This window comes from Solanum stenotomum, chromosome 5 (genome assembly GCF_019186545.1).
Source record: "Solanum stenotomum isolate F172 chromosome 5, ASM1918654v1, whole genome shotgun sequence".
Lineage (NCBI taxonomy): Eukaryota > Viridiplantae > Streptophyta > Magnoliopsida > Solanales > Solanaceae > Solanum > Solanum stenotomum.
The window spans coordinates 1505609-1520077 of record NC_064286.1 but is presented as its reverse complement, the minus strand read 5'-3'; the positions used below and the strand labels follow the sequence as shown (position 1 = coordinate 1520077).

General features: G+C 36.2%; 1 protein-coding gene across 1 annotated transcript in view; it reads left to right on the top strand.

Moving 5' to 3' along the window:
* The window catches only part of LOC125864530 (protein FORGETTER 1), a 32489-nt gene extending 21936 nt beyond the window's left edge, over window positions 1-10553 (top strand). The window contains exons 24-32 of the mRNA XM_049544548.1: window positions 3962-4073; window positions 4149-4272; window positions 4340-4417; window positions 4489-4607; window positions 7152-7205; window positions 7329-7431; window positions 8531-8659; window positions 9444-9555; window positions 10179-10553. Coding sequence (XP_049400505.1) covers window positions 3962-4073; window positions 4149-4272; window positions 4340-4417; window positions 4489-4607; window positions 7152-7205; window positions 7329-7431; window positions 8531-8659; window positions 9444-9555; window positions 10179-10210 — 863 coding nt within the window. The 3' untranslated portion in view covers window positions 10211-10553. The remainder of the gene's footprint in view (window positions 1-3961; window positions 4074-4148; window positions 4273-4339; window positions 4418-4488; window positions 4608-7151; window positions 7206-7328; window positions 7432-8530; window positions 8660-9443; window positions 9556-10178) is intronic.
* Window positions 10554-14469: the final 3916 nt, after the last annotated feature.

Below are 14469 nucleotides of genomic sequence, written 5' to 3'. Positions count from 1 at the left end.
GACTATTGGTCTTTTGAGACATATTTTTTTCATGTGATTTTAGGTGTACCTTTGTTCCGTCTTAACATCTTCCCTCACCGTGGTTACACACCTAATAAACAGTGGATCTAGAGGTCAATGCGAAACATGATGAAACCATCTCAAGCGATGTTCTCTTATTTTATCCTTGATATGTGTGGTCATTTTTACTCTTGTATAATCTTATATGTCCGCACATCTATTCTAGGATTCCCATTTCTGTGATATCCAACTTGTGAATGTGCCGGACTTTAGCAGTCTAACATTCACTCCCATACAACTTTGCTAGTCTTATAACCGTTTGATTATCGTGTAACATTTTCATTTATCATTCTTTCTCTTGAAATACAAGCCTAGATATCCAAATTGTTTGCATTTAAGCCTGAATTTCTTCCAGATTCACCTCAAGCTTCCTGTTTGGGGTCTGAAAACGCTGTTTATGATTCTTGAGGGGTGATAGGGGGGTCGGTTCAGTTGGGATCTTTAGGTAGGAGGTTCAATTGGGGAACAGGGTGAATATTTTTAGGGGAAATTGTTATAATAATTCTTCCTCTTTAACTGTAGGTTCAGTAGTGTTAGGGACTGTTATGGGGCAGATGTTAGGCCTATTCCTGAAGAAATCATTGAGGGGGAGAGGAAGATTTCCAAATGGGCAAAAGAGAAGTACATATAACTTTGGGAAGTTCTATATCCAACATCTCACACCTCCATACTGGGGCATCTGTGTATTTCTTCTTCACATGCTCAAACCATCTCAATTTCGTTTCCCTCAGCTTGTCCACCACGGAGGCCACTCTTAACTTGTCTTGGATGTCCTCATTCCTAAATTTAACTCTCCTAGTATGCCTACACATCTATCTCTTCATCCTTATTTCCGCAACTTGCATTCTTCTGAACATGAGAGTTTTTGATTGACCAACACTTTGCCCCATACAACGGAGTCAATCTAACCACCACTTTGTAGAACTTATCTTTAAGGTTTGCTGGTACCTTTTTGTCACACTAAATTACAGAGACAATCCTCCATTTCAGCTATGCCACACAATACGATGTGTGACATCGTCATCGATCTCCCCATTTCCTTGGATTAAAGACCCAAGATATTTAAAACCTTTTCTCTTGGGGATAAAATATGTATCAATCCTCACTTCCATGCCTGCCTCACGAGGAGCATCACTTAATTTGCACTCAAATATTTTATTTTGATCTTGCTCAACATGGACCGTTAGTCTTAAGAGTTTGTCTCCAATTCTCCAGCCTAGCATTAACTCCATCATGTGTCTCTTCAGTTAGTACTTAGTACTATGTCATTTGAAAATAACATACATCATGACATCTCACCTTGAATATGCCACATCAATTTATCCATCGGTAGGGCAAATAGAAACGGGCTAAGTATTGTTGGAAGTGCTCCGAGTTTCCTCTATTGTTCTACCTGGGTCTTGGCACCATCGTCCTTTTCGTATATTTCTTCGCCAGTCTCCTTACAAGATTAATGCTTTTTGTAGTTGATAGCCGCGACATTTTATTCAAACTAGTTCTCAAAGATGGACACACCCCTAATCTCTACATCCTCTCTCAACTTAGTAGCTTATAACCCGTGTAATTATTGCAGTTTTGGATATCACCCTTGTTCATGTACTACAAAATCATTATTGCTTAAAAATGGCATTAAACAACCTAGTGAGCCATTGCATACTCAACCTGCCCGTGCTCTTCCAAAACTTCATTAGAATCCTTTTGGTCCGCTCTCTCTTCCCCTACTCATCCTACAAAAAGCACCCTTATCCTTCTTAACCATAATACGCCTACGATACGCAAAATCTCGATGTCCCTCAGAGTGCTCCAAATCACCCAACACAATGTCTCTGTCCCTTTTTCATTCAAGAGTTTATGGAAGTATGCTCGCCATTTTCGTCTAATGAGTGTGTCTTTCACCAACACTTTGCCTTCATCATCTTTGATACAATTCACTTTATCCAGATCTCGAGCCTTTCTCTCACTTACATTGGTGAGCATGTACAACTTTTTATATCCACCTTTGTTTCCCTAGTTCAAAATACAAGCATTCGAAAGTCGACCTTTTTGCCGTCATATTCTCCTTCATCGTTACCTTATACTTTTCCTTATTCATTCACTTTCCCCCCTTGTCCTTCCTCTAAACTAACTTTGCATATGCAACCTTCTTTACTTGCATTTTGCCTTTGACTTCTCCATTCCACCACCAATATCCTCGATGAACACCAAAGGTCCGTTGAAACCTTTCTTCATATTGTGCCTAGGTTCCTTACCCATTTGGTCTCCCGAACACACATGATATCAATCTTCATGTTCTTGAGAAATTTCACTAGCTCTATAGTCTATGGACTTCACCGTCAATGTCCCTATGTTCCAAGACCTCACTCTCAGGTTAGAAGAACCCTTAACTCACTTACCACTCCTGTCCCTCAACCCCAGTACCGACCAAAGGCATTGCCCTATTCAACCATCGTTCACCAGAATCTCTAAGGTAAATGCAAACGAATCGGTTATAGAATAATTAAGTGCACAATAATCAACACAACAAAACACAAAAAATAACAATAAAAAATGGGCAACCTGTAAATCAGAAGCAAGAAACTGAAGTAAATATACCATATCAAAGTAGGAGCCAAAAACACAGTAATATTTACAACAGTGTACCAATAAATTCATGAACCCAATATCAGATTTAAGGAAATCAGTTAACAATCAAACAACAATAAGGGGCTGCACAATCTGTTAAAGAAAGAAAAGAACGGATGCGCAATCTGTTAAGGAAAGAAATGAATGGAGGTGGTGGATCATATTTGGGAGTCGGGAATAGAAAAACTACCATGGGCAGATTTGCTGAAATTCGGCAAGGTCTGATGTACCCCTTGGTCCAACAGTCGTCGGGATGGGGTCGCTGGATTCTTGTTGACCGGTGGTGACAGTGCAACAAAAAAAATTAGAGAGAGTGGGAATGTGAGAGAAAGGGATAAAGAAAGAAGGTCTAGGGAAATCGTACATGGTTGCCGGTGGTGGAGGTTGTCGTCAGGGCAATGACGTGCAATGGTGAGTGGTGGCCTGGTGGGTGGTGGAATTATTTTATCGTTGAGCTCTAGAGAAGGTGAGAGAACACTAGGAGAGAGAGGGAACACTAGAGGGGTAATATTGACGGCAGAAAATCTTAAGAAATGAAAGGTTGTTTGCATAAGCTAATGTTTTCCTTGTAAGGAGGCAGGTGAGGTTGTGGATCATATTCTGTTACATTGTAAGTTAGCCATGAGGTTGTGGTGGGATATCTCTAGATGGTTTGATGTCTCATGTGCAATGCTCTGATCTGTGAAGGAGTTGATGTTCAACGGGAGTCGGGAAGAGTGGATCTAGGAGAAGAAAGCACAAGTCGTGGAATGTTACTCCTCTTGTCTTAATGTGAGTCATTTGGAGAGAGAAATAGAAGAGGTTTTGAAGGGTAGAGATGAATTTTGCTCAATTAAAGAGTAATCTCCGTTTCCTTATTTTCTTTTAGTGCACCCGTGTAGTTCTTGATTTATGGAGGATAAAGTGTCTTTTAGGGTGCCTCATGTTGTGTAGGTTTCTTCTTTATTGGTATACCTCTTGTATACAGCCAAGTTGGCCATGTTATTATAAATGAATTCTTTTGCTTGATAAAAAACTCCATAGTCCCATTTAATCTCACCTCAGTCTCACTCTTCTTATGCTGACTAAACTTGCAGTGCAGAGCCCTTATTCTCCAAAGTGTTTTGTCATAGTTCAAGCTTTTGGTTGACACTCTCACTAGTTTCGTCAATTATCACAATATCATCAACAAATAGCATACACCTTGGGACCTCATCTTGTATTGTGTTGGGGCTGTTGGTTAGCTCATCTCATCCCAAACTTACCCTCTTTCTACTCTTTGTTTTTGTTGATTGTTAAGGTAATGGAAAGGACTCTGGGAAGCTTTCTGGCCGTATAGTTGATTCAGACATGCATGATGTTGGGCGTTTCCTTAACAGGCTCTTGGGGTTGCCACCTGAGATTCAAAATAGGTCTATTCTCTAACCATCTAAATATGGATGCTTGCTATCCATGTCTATAATAATACAAGTTTGTTTTGAAATCAGGTTATTTGAGTTATTTGTCAGCATTCTTGATCTTTTAGTTCAGAATGCACGTCTTGAAGGACATTTAGACTCTGGAATTGTTGAAGTGAAAGCTACCTCTGTTGAACTACAAGGGACGCCAAAGGTTATGCTGTTCCTATTTTCTCTTTGCTTTCTTACATAAAACATCTTGTGACAACAATGTATTACAGACTGTTCATGTTGACAACTTGTCCGGTGCTTCAACCATATTGTTCACTTTTACATTGGACCGTGGATTGATGTGGGAGGTACCGTTATAAACTTGATTAGATAGTTACCGTCCAATTTTGCTTTGTAACCTTTTATTCTCTACCTGTAGTGTGCATATGCGTTGCTTGAGGAGAAGCAAAAGGATGAGTCTAGTTCAACTAATAATGGATTCTATGAATCCAAACGAGAATGGTTGGGAAGACGACATTTTTTGTTAGCATTTGAAGGGTATGGAAATTCTTGGTTGGTAGTTTTCTATTTCTGTATGTTGATATTTTGGATTGCAAGTGCAGTCAACCTAATTAAGCTTGGTTTAATGCAGCAGATTGTATTTCTTTTGCATACACAATAAATTATGTCTAGACAGTCAACTGCCTTTCAATCCTGTAGAATTTGCGAAAGAAGATAAGACTTCATTATATTGCACTACATCCAATGAGAAGGGCTATTTATACGAGTGAATCCTAACTAATTAAGGGAAGGCAATCAATTACAATAAAATGAAATATTCCTTTTACGCTAGGAAAAGGAAACATAAAGTCTCCGTATGTTATTATTTTCTTCCATGTGATGCCTAGGGTACTGCAAAGTTCCTTTACAAAGTCCTTTGATGAGGCCATCATGTTGTCTTTTGCCTCCTTATATTGTTGCTTATGGGTGAAATATTGTTTGACTTGCAAGGTAGGAATCATTCTTAGTTCCAGGCGACTGCTGTTAATTATGTTTAGACATTGATTACTTTTGCTAGATTCTACAAGGAACTAGTACCCTGACAAAACGTTACCTTCATAAGTGTAGAATTTGAACAAGAAAGAAGAAAAGACTTCTTTGTATTCTGTTAGAATAAGAATAGGTTTATACAATCCTATTAGAATAAGAATAGATTTATACAATCCTATTAGAATAGGAATAGGTGTATACAATTCTATTAGAATAGGAATAAGAATAGAAATAGAAATAGGAATACTAAATAGTATCCTACTTGGTAAAGGATTGTATTCTAGGGTCTATAAATAGGGTCTCAATGTAATAATGTAGACACAACAACAATTCAATAATATTCTTTTCCTATATTTCTCACATATTCAATATGTATTTACGTTCCACGAGAAGGGGTATCTATAAAAAAGTGATTCCTAACTGGTTATGGAAGATAAAAGAAAATGTTCTGTTCATATAATTATACTAGAAAAAGGAAAAATAAAGTCACCTTAAATCATGCTAATTAATTAACACAATCAACAAATCCTAATCCCTAATCAGATGGTCTTTATGAATGGATCTGTATCGTTTCTCCTCTATCCAAGTCCATTTGCCTGTGCATAGTGGGAGTTTAGTGCACAAGGTTTCCCCTTAAGACAATTTTAGGATTTTCTATATCTCACTCTTATGACTTATGCTACTTGGATAGCTAGTTTAATCCCAACTAGTTGGTAGATCTTCTATAGATCCATTTTGTTTTATTTTTAGCCAAGCACACATTCATGTGGAGAAATTCTAGGTTTTGTATGACAACTTCTCTCCATAAGATTTTTTGTCTACCTCATCTAATTTTAAGACCTTACATTATCATATTCTATGTAGGATAACTAAGCCATCTCTTGCTATCTTCTCATTTTAGCCTCTATTGTTGCTGCTTATATCTGTTATTGTATGTGATCATTGTAAATCTTGTCCCATCTTTAATTGATTGTATATCTATTTTAACCCTCACATACAACAACATTCATCTAAGTTAACATTATTAGGCATCTTCCAATCTTATCATGTACTCCCATATAGAATTTTATCTAATCTTTGTGTTATTACTTTGATGAAGAAATAATCTAATGGGAAAACTCCATTATACAAAGCATACAAAAGAGAAGAGAAAATATGGTTTTCAATGAGTGGCTTTCAATCAACTAACTTTATAGACCTTGTGGGCGGTGTGTATGCGAAAAATTCACAGAAAAACAAAAGATAACCCTTTAACTTTACAAATTCATTTTCTTACTCCGGCGCTAGACAACTTTGAGTTTAGTTCTTTCGTGTGTTTGGGCTTAATTGGGTCATGCTAAAGAGGATCTTCTGACACACTGGGGATGCCTTCTTTCTTTCATGAGATATTGTTACTGTGTGTGATAAACTCTTTGAAAGAAAAATTTCTAGGAGGGGGGTGAATTTGGTTCTACTAGTAGAGTTATAGACAAGATGTTGTACCACAAAACAAGGGGCCTACAAATCAAACTTCTTTATTCTCGATAGTTGTTTGTGTGCTGGCATTCTGGTGTAAACTAGAGGATGTACCTTTATATATTTCTCAATCCTCCCTACTCCTTATCCTAAAACCCTTACTCTCTGTAGTTTCCACTTTTGGTTAGTTCCTTGTTTGTTTCATCAATTATCACTATTATCTACGAACAATGTGCAACATATAAACATTGTGAAAGCTTTGAAGCAAAAAATGTACCATTCTCAAGATTTTCTAGCAATATTAAATTTTCATTTGTATTGGAAAGATACGTAGTGTGACACTTCCATTGCTTCCTTCCTTTCACAACTAAAACTATCATGAATCATTGTGGAAGCTGAAAGTATCTCTTATTTCTTATATATTGGTTCCAACTAAGTGCAGGCTCATGCATGGTCTAGATTTTTATCCTGTAGTTGGATTTTTGTCTTAATTGTTCAATTTTGATTTCTTTTAAGCATGCGATGTTAATTTTATTCATATAAGTGCCTTTGGTTCAAATGCTCATGATTTGATCTTTCTATTTGTGGTTGTTCCAGTTCTGCTTCAGGAATGTATAAGGTATTTCGTCCTACTGTTGGAGAGGCCCTTAGGTACTAAAGGCTTTTAATTTTAGGCTTTATGTTACCTTCCTTTTAGAAATTGACTGCTTCATCCTCTGCACCCTACCCTATCTCCCACTGTGTATACCTTACTTAACACTTCTCGATGTTTAGGGAGATGCCCCTTGTAGAATTGAAAGACAAGTACCGGAAACTATCATCCTTAGAAAAGGCTCGTCGTGGATGGGAAGATGAATACGAAGTTTCATTGAAACAGGTAAAATTCTTTATGATCATATATCTTGCAGGATATGCTGATGAAAAATGCACTGGGAAGCTTCCTTTATTTTTTAATGTGATAGGACATATAGTCTTATCATAATCATAGAGTCAGCACTCTCAGGTCTTTTTCTGCATCCTAATTTCACTTATAAGCTAGTCCCTCAATCCCTACTGTAAATCTTCTCTGCACAACTTGTTTGTGAATTGGTCATCTAAGAGCAAATGAAACTCCCATTGAACTTCAAGTTTTGCTGCCATGATATGGGAGAGTTCATCTAGTAGAAAATAAAAACCTGGGCGAAATTGAACAGTTCAAATTGCGTCGTTGAAAACTATTAATTCCCTTCCTCCTTTCTGACATAATATCTTCTAGAATACGTTAAAATCGGCATTTCAGCAGAATTCGGTATTTCCTGGGGACCTGATGAGGAGAAGTCTAAAATCTATAAAGGCTTAAATGCATCTTTAACTTTGATTGATTAGAAGTGGAAGAAAAGATTAACCTTGCTAAGTAGTATTTGTGTTTACGGAGAGTACTAGGTAGGATATGGATCGAGTTGGAACAGTTTTACTGTATAGATTTTGTATATAGCTGGTATGTCTTGATTTGAACAGATGCATCCCTCCTTTCCATGTGTTTATAGTATACCTTTATTTGCCCCTAAATAGATGAAAAAATAAAATAAGAGCAATTTGATGTGAATCAATCATGTAGTTTTTTTTGTTTTATTTTTTTGATAACTGTGGTTCTGAGCCAGCTTATTCTCACCTCGGCTATTTCAACGGGTATTTGCTATCTCGCACCATAATAGTTACTAGGTAATTCTTTACATCAAGGTTTGGACAGATGAAAGTGAAGCAAACTTGTACTTTCCACATGAAAATGTTGATTCCAGCTAGGCTTCGTAAGAAACGAAAACAAGAGGATCACCTTTCAAAGTTTCTAGCAGGCCATGAATGTTACTTAAAGGAACCCTCAGAGAGGGGGCTTGCCTGATTACTGATAATGAAAATACCCTTGTAGTATCGAGGGATTTTTTTTTTTCTTGCAAGTATCAAGTGCTTTCAGAACTCATTCTGGTTTTTATCTTTAGTGCATGCATGGCCCAAAATGTAAACTAGGCAATTTCTGCACAGTCGGTCGAAGAGTACAGGAAGTGAATGTATTAGGTGGGCTTATACTTCCTGTGTGGGGAACTGTTGAGAAGGCGCTCTCTAAGCAAGTAAGATTTTCTTTCATTTTTTTTTCAATATCATTTTCCTATATTATATCTCTGATATGCCTTGGAGATGTGTCACACTTTGGGATACATGAGCTGAGAAAGCCAAAAAGATAACTCATTTTCTTCATGATGACTATCTAATCCATAAGTACTAATTTCGACTAGGAATATGCAAAAAATAAAAGCATCTCGTTACACAAGAGATGGAGAAAGTCGAAAGATACAGAAAATTTATAATGAATAGGGTTCAGAATCATAAACTCTTTTTATGAGTAATCAATTGGTCTTTTTCATATGGATTTCATTTGTTTAAATTTCGATTTTGATTATCCCTATTTCCTAAAGTTGTGGGGACTCTTCACTTTTGATGCCGCACCCGTGTCGGATTCTCCAAAATTATACTATTTTTTGGAGAATCTGACATGCACCCGCTGACATTTTGAAGAGTCCAAGCAACATAGCCTATTTTGCCATTTGGTGGCACTACTCTAGACTCTAACCTGAGCAGTTTTAGCTACAAGGAGCTCAAAAAGGTGGGAAATTTACTAGACTAGGTTTATAAATGGTGTCTGCCCAGAAAAAAAACAAAGTCTGAACATTTTCTCTTGAGGCAACTAGAATCTTGTTGCATTTCCATTGAAACATCTTCTCTTCTCTCATTCAAAAGTAAAGAGTAACAGCTTTCCACAATTTTCGTAGTTTCTTTGGTACTGGATCTCCTTCCCACATTTTGGAATGTCCGGCCACTCACTCGTTTATTGGTTTTAATTGTTGTTGGATACAGGCTCGCCAAAGCCATCGAAGAATCCGCATTGTACAGATTGTAACAACTACTGACAATCAACGGATTGTAGGGTTGCTTATCCCAAATGCAGCAGTAGAAGCAGTGCTTCAAGGTTATAATTCTTGATTCTCTCTTTTCACAATTTTATGGTTGTCTTCCTCCATTAAGTAATGGGGCACAAAACCAGCCTGAGGGTTTGATTCGTTGTGTCAACTGTCCCACATTGGGTAAGGGATGGTTTATGTCTCATAAATTTTTTTGGGGTAATCCTCACTTCATGAGCTATCTTATTGAGTTATGTCCAATGTTTATCTCTTTAGGTCCATCCTTGTTATTGTGTTTCCCAATGTTGGGCTCCCATGTTATGTTATCCATACTCTAGTTGACAGGCATTGGCGAGGGAAGGGTCGTCTGTCTTCTCATATGATTCTGGGTAGTCATCACCTCATGAACTACCTTTTTGGGTTGAGTTAGGCCAAAGTCTAATTTTAACACCTCTAGACACACCTTCACGTCAATTGGTATTTAATAAGAAAAGTTTCATTAGTCTGTCAAATTAATATATCTTGTGTTTAGTTTGTAAATTCAGAGTGCTTAGTGATTGACTCAGTGAAATCCATTATTCTTCACATGTCTGGTTGAGTTGCTATTAAGATGTTATTGATAATTGCTATATATTGTAAATAACATGCCTTTGTTTGTTAAATATAATTTGTGTTGAACTTTTGATTGCAGATTTGGCATGGGTTCAAGATGTTGACGAATGAAAGAAGTGTAATTAAATTTTTGTATCAAGAATATATGGTTACAAAAGTTTCTGGAATAGTCTGGCAAGATGTAGTTGTCTTTATACACTTTCAGTAAGAAGCTAGCCCCTGCATTTTATGGTTGTAGAGAAGCAGTCTTGGTTACAAAATCCATGGAATGAGCACCTTAGATTACCTCTCAAAATTCTTTTTGCATCATAGTTTTTAGATATCAATTCCTTGTAAATCAGATTTAAGAAAGATTTTATTTTCCTTAAATCAATTTAATGGAGATGGTATGAATGACAATTTGAATTTTGAGATCGTTCGATAGAATAGAATCTGCAAGATCATTGAGTATTGTTTATCAGTTGTCAAGAATGGTTGTACAAAATTTGGACTCTAATAGAGCCTCATGTAATTATATTGGAAAATTTGTGGACTAATACACATGAAATGATATAATATTAAATTTCTGTTCCGTGATCGATATCCAAGAAAAATAAAGAGTATCGTTTAATAGGTTGTTACTAATAGTCCCACAATTTTGTAGCATACCGTCCGTCAAAAAACAATTGAGTATCATATGTTAGGTCATCTGGAATGGACACAAAATTTGAGGTCTAGCTCTACACATATTTTGGAAATTTATAGGCTAACAAATTAAAAATTGAGATAAATTTGAAATTCTGATTTGTGACGCCAACTCCAAAAGAAGCAATGTCCTCCTTTTGAAACGATAAGGATCATTTAATAGGTTGTTATCAATGAACCATAAAATTTATTGTCATACAGAGTATGTCATACATAATTCGAAAAGTTGAGACAATTGTGAATTTCTATTTTGTGACACAAACACTAAAAAATTTCGCATCACATAAACTCCAAAAAAGTAATATACGCCTTTCGAAAATAATGAAAGTGCCATTTAATAGGTCGTCACCAATGAATGCATAGTTCCAAAAAATTCATGAATGGATACACAAAAATCTAAATTCCTGATTTAACATACGAAAAATTGAGCAAAATTGTCTAAATCCTGTAGATTGACCCCTAAATGTCCTAATTGTCTAATAATAATACAACATTTTAGTGGCTATCAACATTTCTTTATGCAGCGACAAATTTGCTACAAATGCATACTTTAGGGGGGATAAAGTTAGAATAATTCTTACTTTTAAAGGCAACAACATACTTTATAGCGACAATTAAAGTTGCCACTAATAAAGTCAGTAGCGACTAAAATATCTTTTACCGGCAATCATTCTTAAGACAAATGCTGGTTTTTAGTGGCAACATATATATTTTTCGCAGCAATTAAAGTTGCAACTAGAACTGACTTTTAGAGGTGACTAATATATGTTTTAGCGGCGATTATTGTTGTAAAAAATGTTGTTATTTATGGGCGACAAATATACCTTTAAGTGGTAATTTAAGTCAACACAAATACAGACTGTTAGTGTCAGCAAATATACCTTTAGCGGCGAGAATTGTTGTCAAAAATGCTTGTTTTTAGTGGCAACAATATACCTTTTACCGGCGTTTAAAGTTGCCACTAATAAAGACTTTTAGTAGCGACAAATATATGTTTTCGCGACTAAAGTTGCCACTAATACTATCTTTTAGTGGCGACGTATATACGTTTTCGCGACTAAAGTTGCCACTAATACTATCTTTTAGTGGCGACGTATATACGTTTTCGCGGCGACTATATTTGCCACTAATACAGTGTTTTAGTGCGACATATATATGTTTTAGCGGCGACTGTAGTAGACGCTAATACAGACTTTTAGTGGCGACATATATGTTTTAGCGGCAAGTGTTTTAGTGGCGACATATATATGTTTTAGCGGCTACTAAAGTTGCCACTAATACAGTCTTTTAGTGGCGACGTATATAAGTTTTCGTGGCAACTATAGTTGCTACGAATAAAGACTTTTAGTGTCGACAAATATATGTTTTAGCGGCGACTATATTTGCCACTAATACTGTGTTTAGTAGCGACATATATATTTTGGCGGCGACTAAAGTTGCCACTAATAATAAGACTTTTAGTGGCGACGTTTATATGTTTTAGCGGCGACTGTAGTTGCCACTAATACAGACTTTTAGTGGCGACATATATATGTTTTAGCGGCGACTTTAGCTGCCACTAATACAGACTTTTAGTGGCAACATATACCTTTTAGCGGCGACTAATTTTGCCACTACTACATTTAGTGGCTACTTATATAGGTTTTAGAGGCGATTGTTGTTGTCGCATTAGTAATGCTTGTTTTTAGTGGCAACAAATAAACCCTATAGCGGCGATTTTAGTTGCCACTAATACTTAGTTTTAGTGGCAACTTATATATGTTTTAGCGGCGATAATGTTGTCACTAATGCTTGTTTTTAGTGGCAACAAATGTACTCTTTAGCGGCGATTATAGTTGCCACTAATACTTTCTTAGTGTTGACTTATATATGTTTTAGCGGTGATATTGTTGTCACTAATGTTTTTGTTCGTGGCAACAAATATACTCTTTAGTGGCGACTTATATAGGTTTAAGTGGCGATAATTATTGTCACTATACTTATTTTAGCGATAATGATTTAAAAGTAGATATATGGCGTGAGGACAAACTAGACCAACACTCTTATAGTCTTATATACATTGAAGAACAAAATTCTTGGCGTAATCAATGAAACTCAAAGAACGCTCAAAAACCTAGTTTTTCTCCTCTTGGAACCTTGTTCTAATGGCTTGAAGTGTAAATGAACGTAAAAGAATTGATCAATACTTTCTAAGCCCTTAATTAGGTGTAAAACGTTGTGGTTTAAGCTTAGAATAAGAGTTTAAATGACATAGTTTAAGTACCAAACATATATGAAAAAACCAAAACAACCCCACCTTAAAAGACTGACGAGGTGCCTTAAAAGGGAGGCTTCACGGACTGTTTAAGGCTTCACGGCCCATGAAACACTTCAAGGGCCGTATAATCGATCGTGAAACTTTATCTGCCTGACAGGGCTTCACTAAAATGGTCATAACATTTTACTCCGAATTCGAAATAAGGAAAACTTGGTGGCGTAGGAAAGAGGATCCAAAGAGCTTTAATTTGATAGGTCATGGGTCACCTAATTCATTATGTGCTGCAGGTGTTGTCACAACTGACTGGAATCAGGCCTCACAACATAACAATGGGTATCTGTCACATATGGTTTTTTATCCTCAGTACCCTGGTTGGTATTATGATACAATTGCACTTGAATGGTGCTCTCTGGTTGGTATTTGATACAATCACTTGAGCAAATACATGCCTCAAGTGATTGCTATGGGACTCAGACCACAACCAATTATTCACAACAAGCATTTCAGAGTAGCCAACAATTTGCTCATTATGATGGAAAACAGATTGTGATGAAAGATCACACTCCCTCAATCTCAATCTCAATCTCAGTCTATCTTTTATCGTAAATTTTTCAAACATCTTTTAAATATTTTGAATTGACAATTATTGAGACTTATAGTACTTTTTACGTAGTTTATAAATATATAAAATTTATTTTTAAATTGCTGGTCAAACTGAAAATGTTTGCCTCTCGTAAAACGAAAAGTATCACATAAATTGAGACAGAGGGAGTTGTTCTTTCGGGAACTCTTCCTTTGAAAAGTCAGGTTTGTGTTAAAATTGTTTCCTTTTTTTGTCTTTCTCAAATGACTTGTCCACTCCAGGATATAACTGTCCAATAACGTCGCACAACTCAAGTAATTCTGGATTAGTTGAAGAGTTCAAAGCTTCACAAAAAGAGCACCTTCCTTCAACATATAAATATTCTCTTTTATATAGTGAATATAGTTGAAATCCTATATTTTTCTTTGTCTCAACTCTCTCTTTCACTACACTAATCTCAATATAAACACCATATAGCACTCCCTATCTTTACCGCTATGTAGTTTCTTGTATATCTCTTCATCTTTTCACAAAGTAAAACCATCACTATTTATAGATGATGAATTATTTCTTACAATGAATAGAAAGATAATGAGTAGTAAATTAGATAAATAAATGGTCTAAAAATTACATTACATAAGTTACAAGAATAATGGGTGAATTGCACAATAATGCACACTCAAAATTGTCCTTGTGCAGCGCCTATACAATTGGTAGAATGATTCAATATTTTACTAATAATAAAATATTACACTTAGGGAAGGCAAAGGGGCGGAACGGATTACATCATTTGCGGGGCATGGTGGGTTAGAGCTTTTGTGGGTGTAGGGCGGGGAGGGTTCAAAT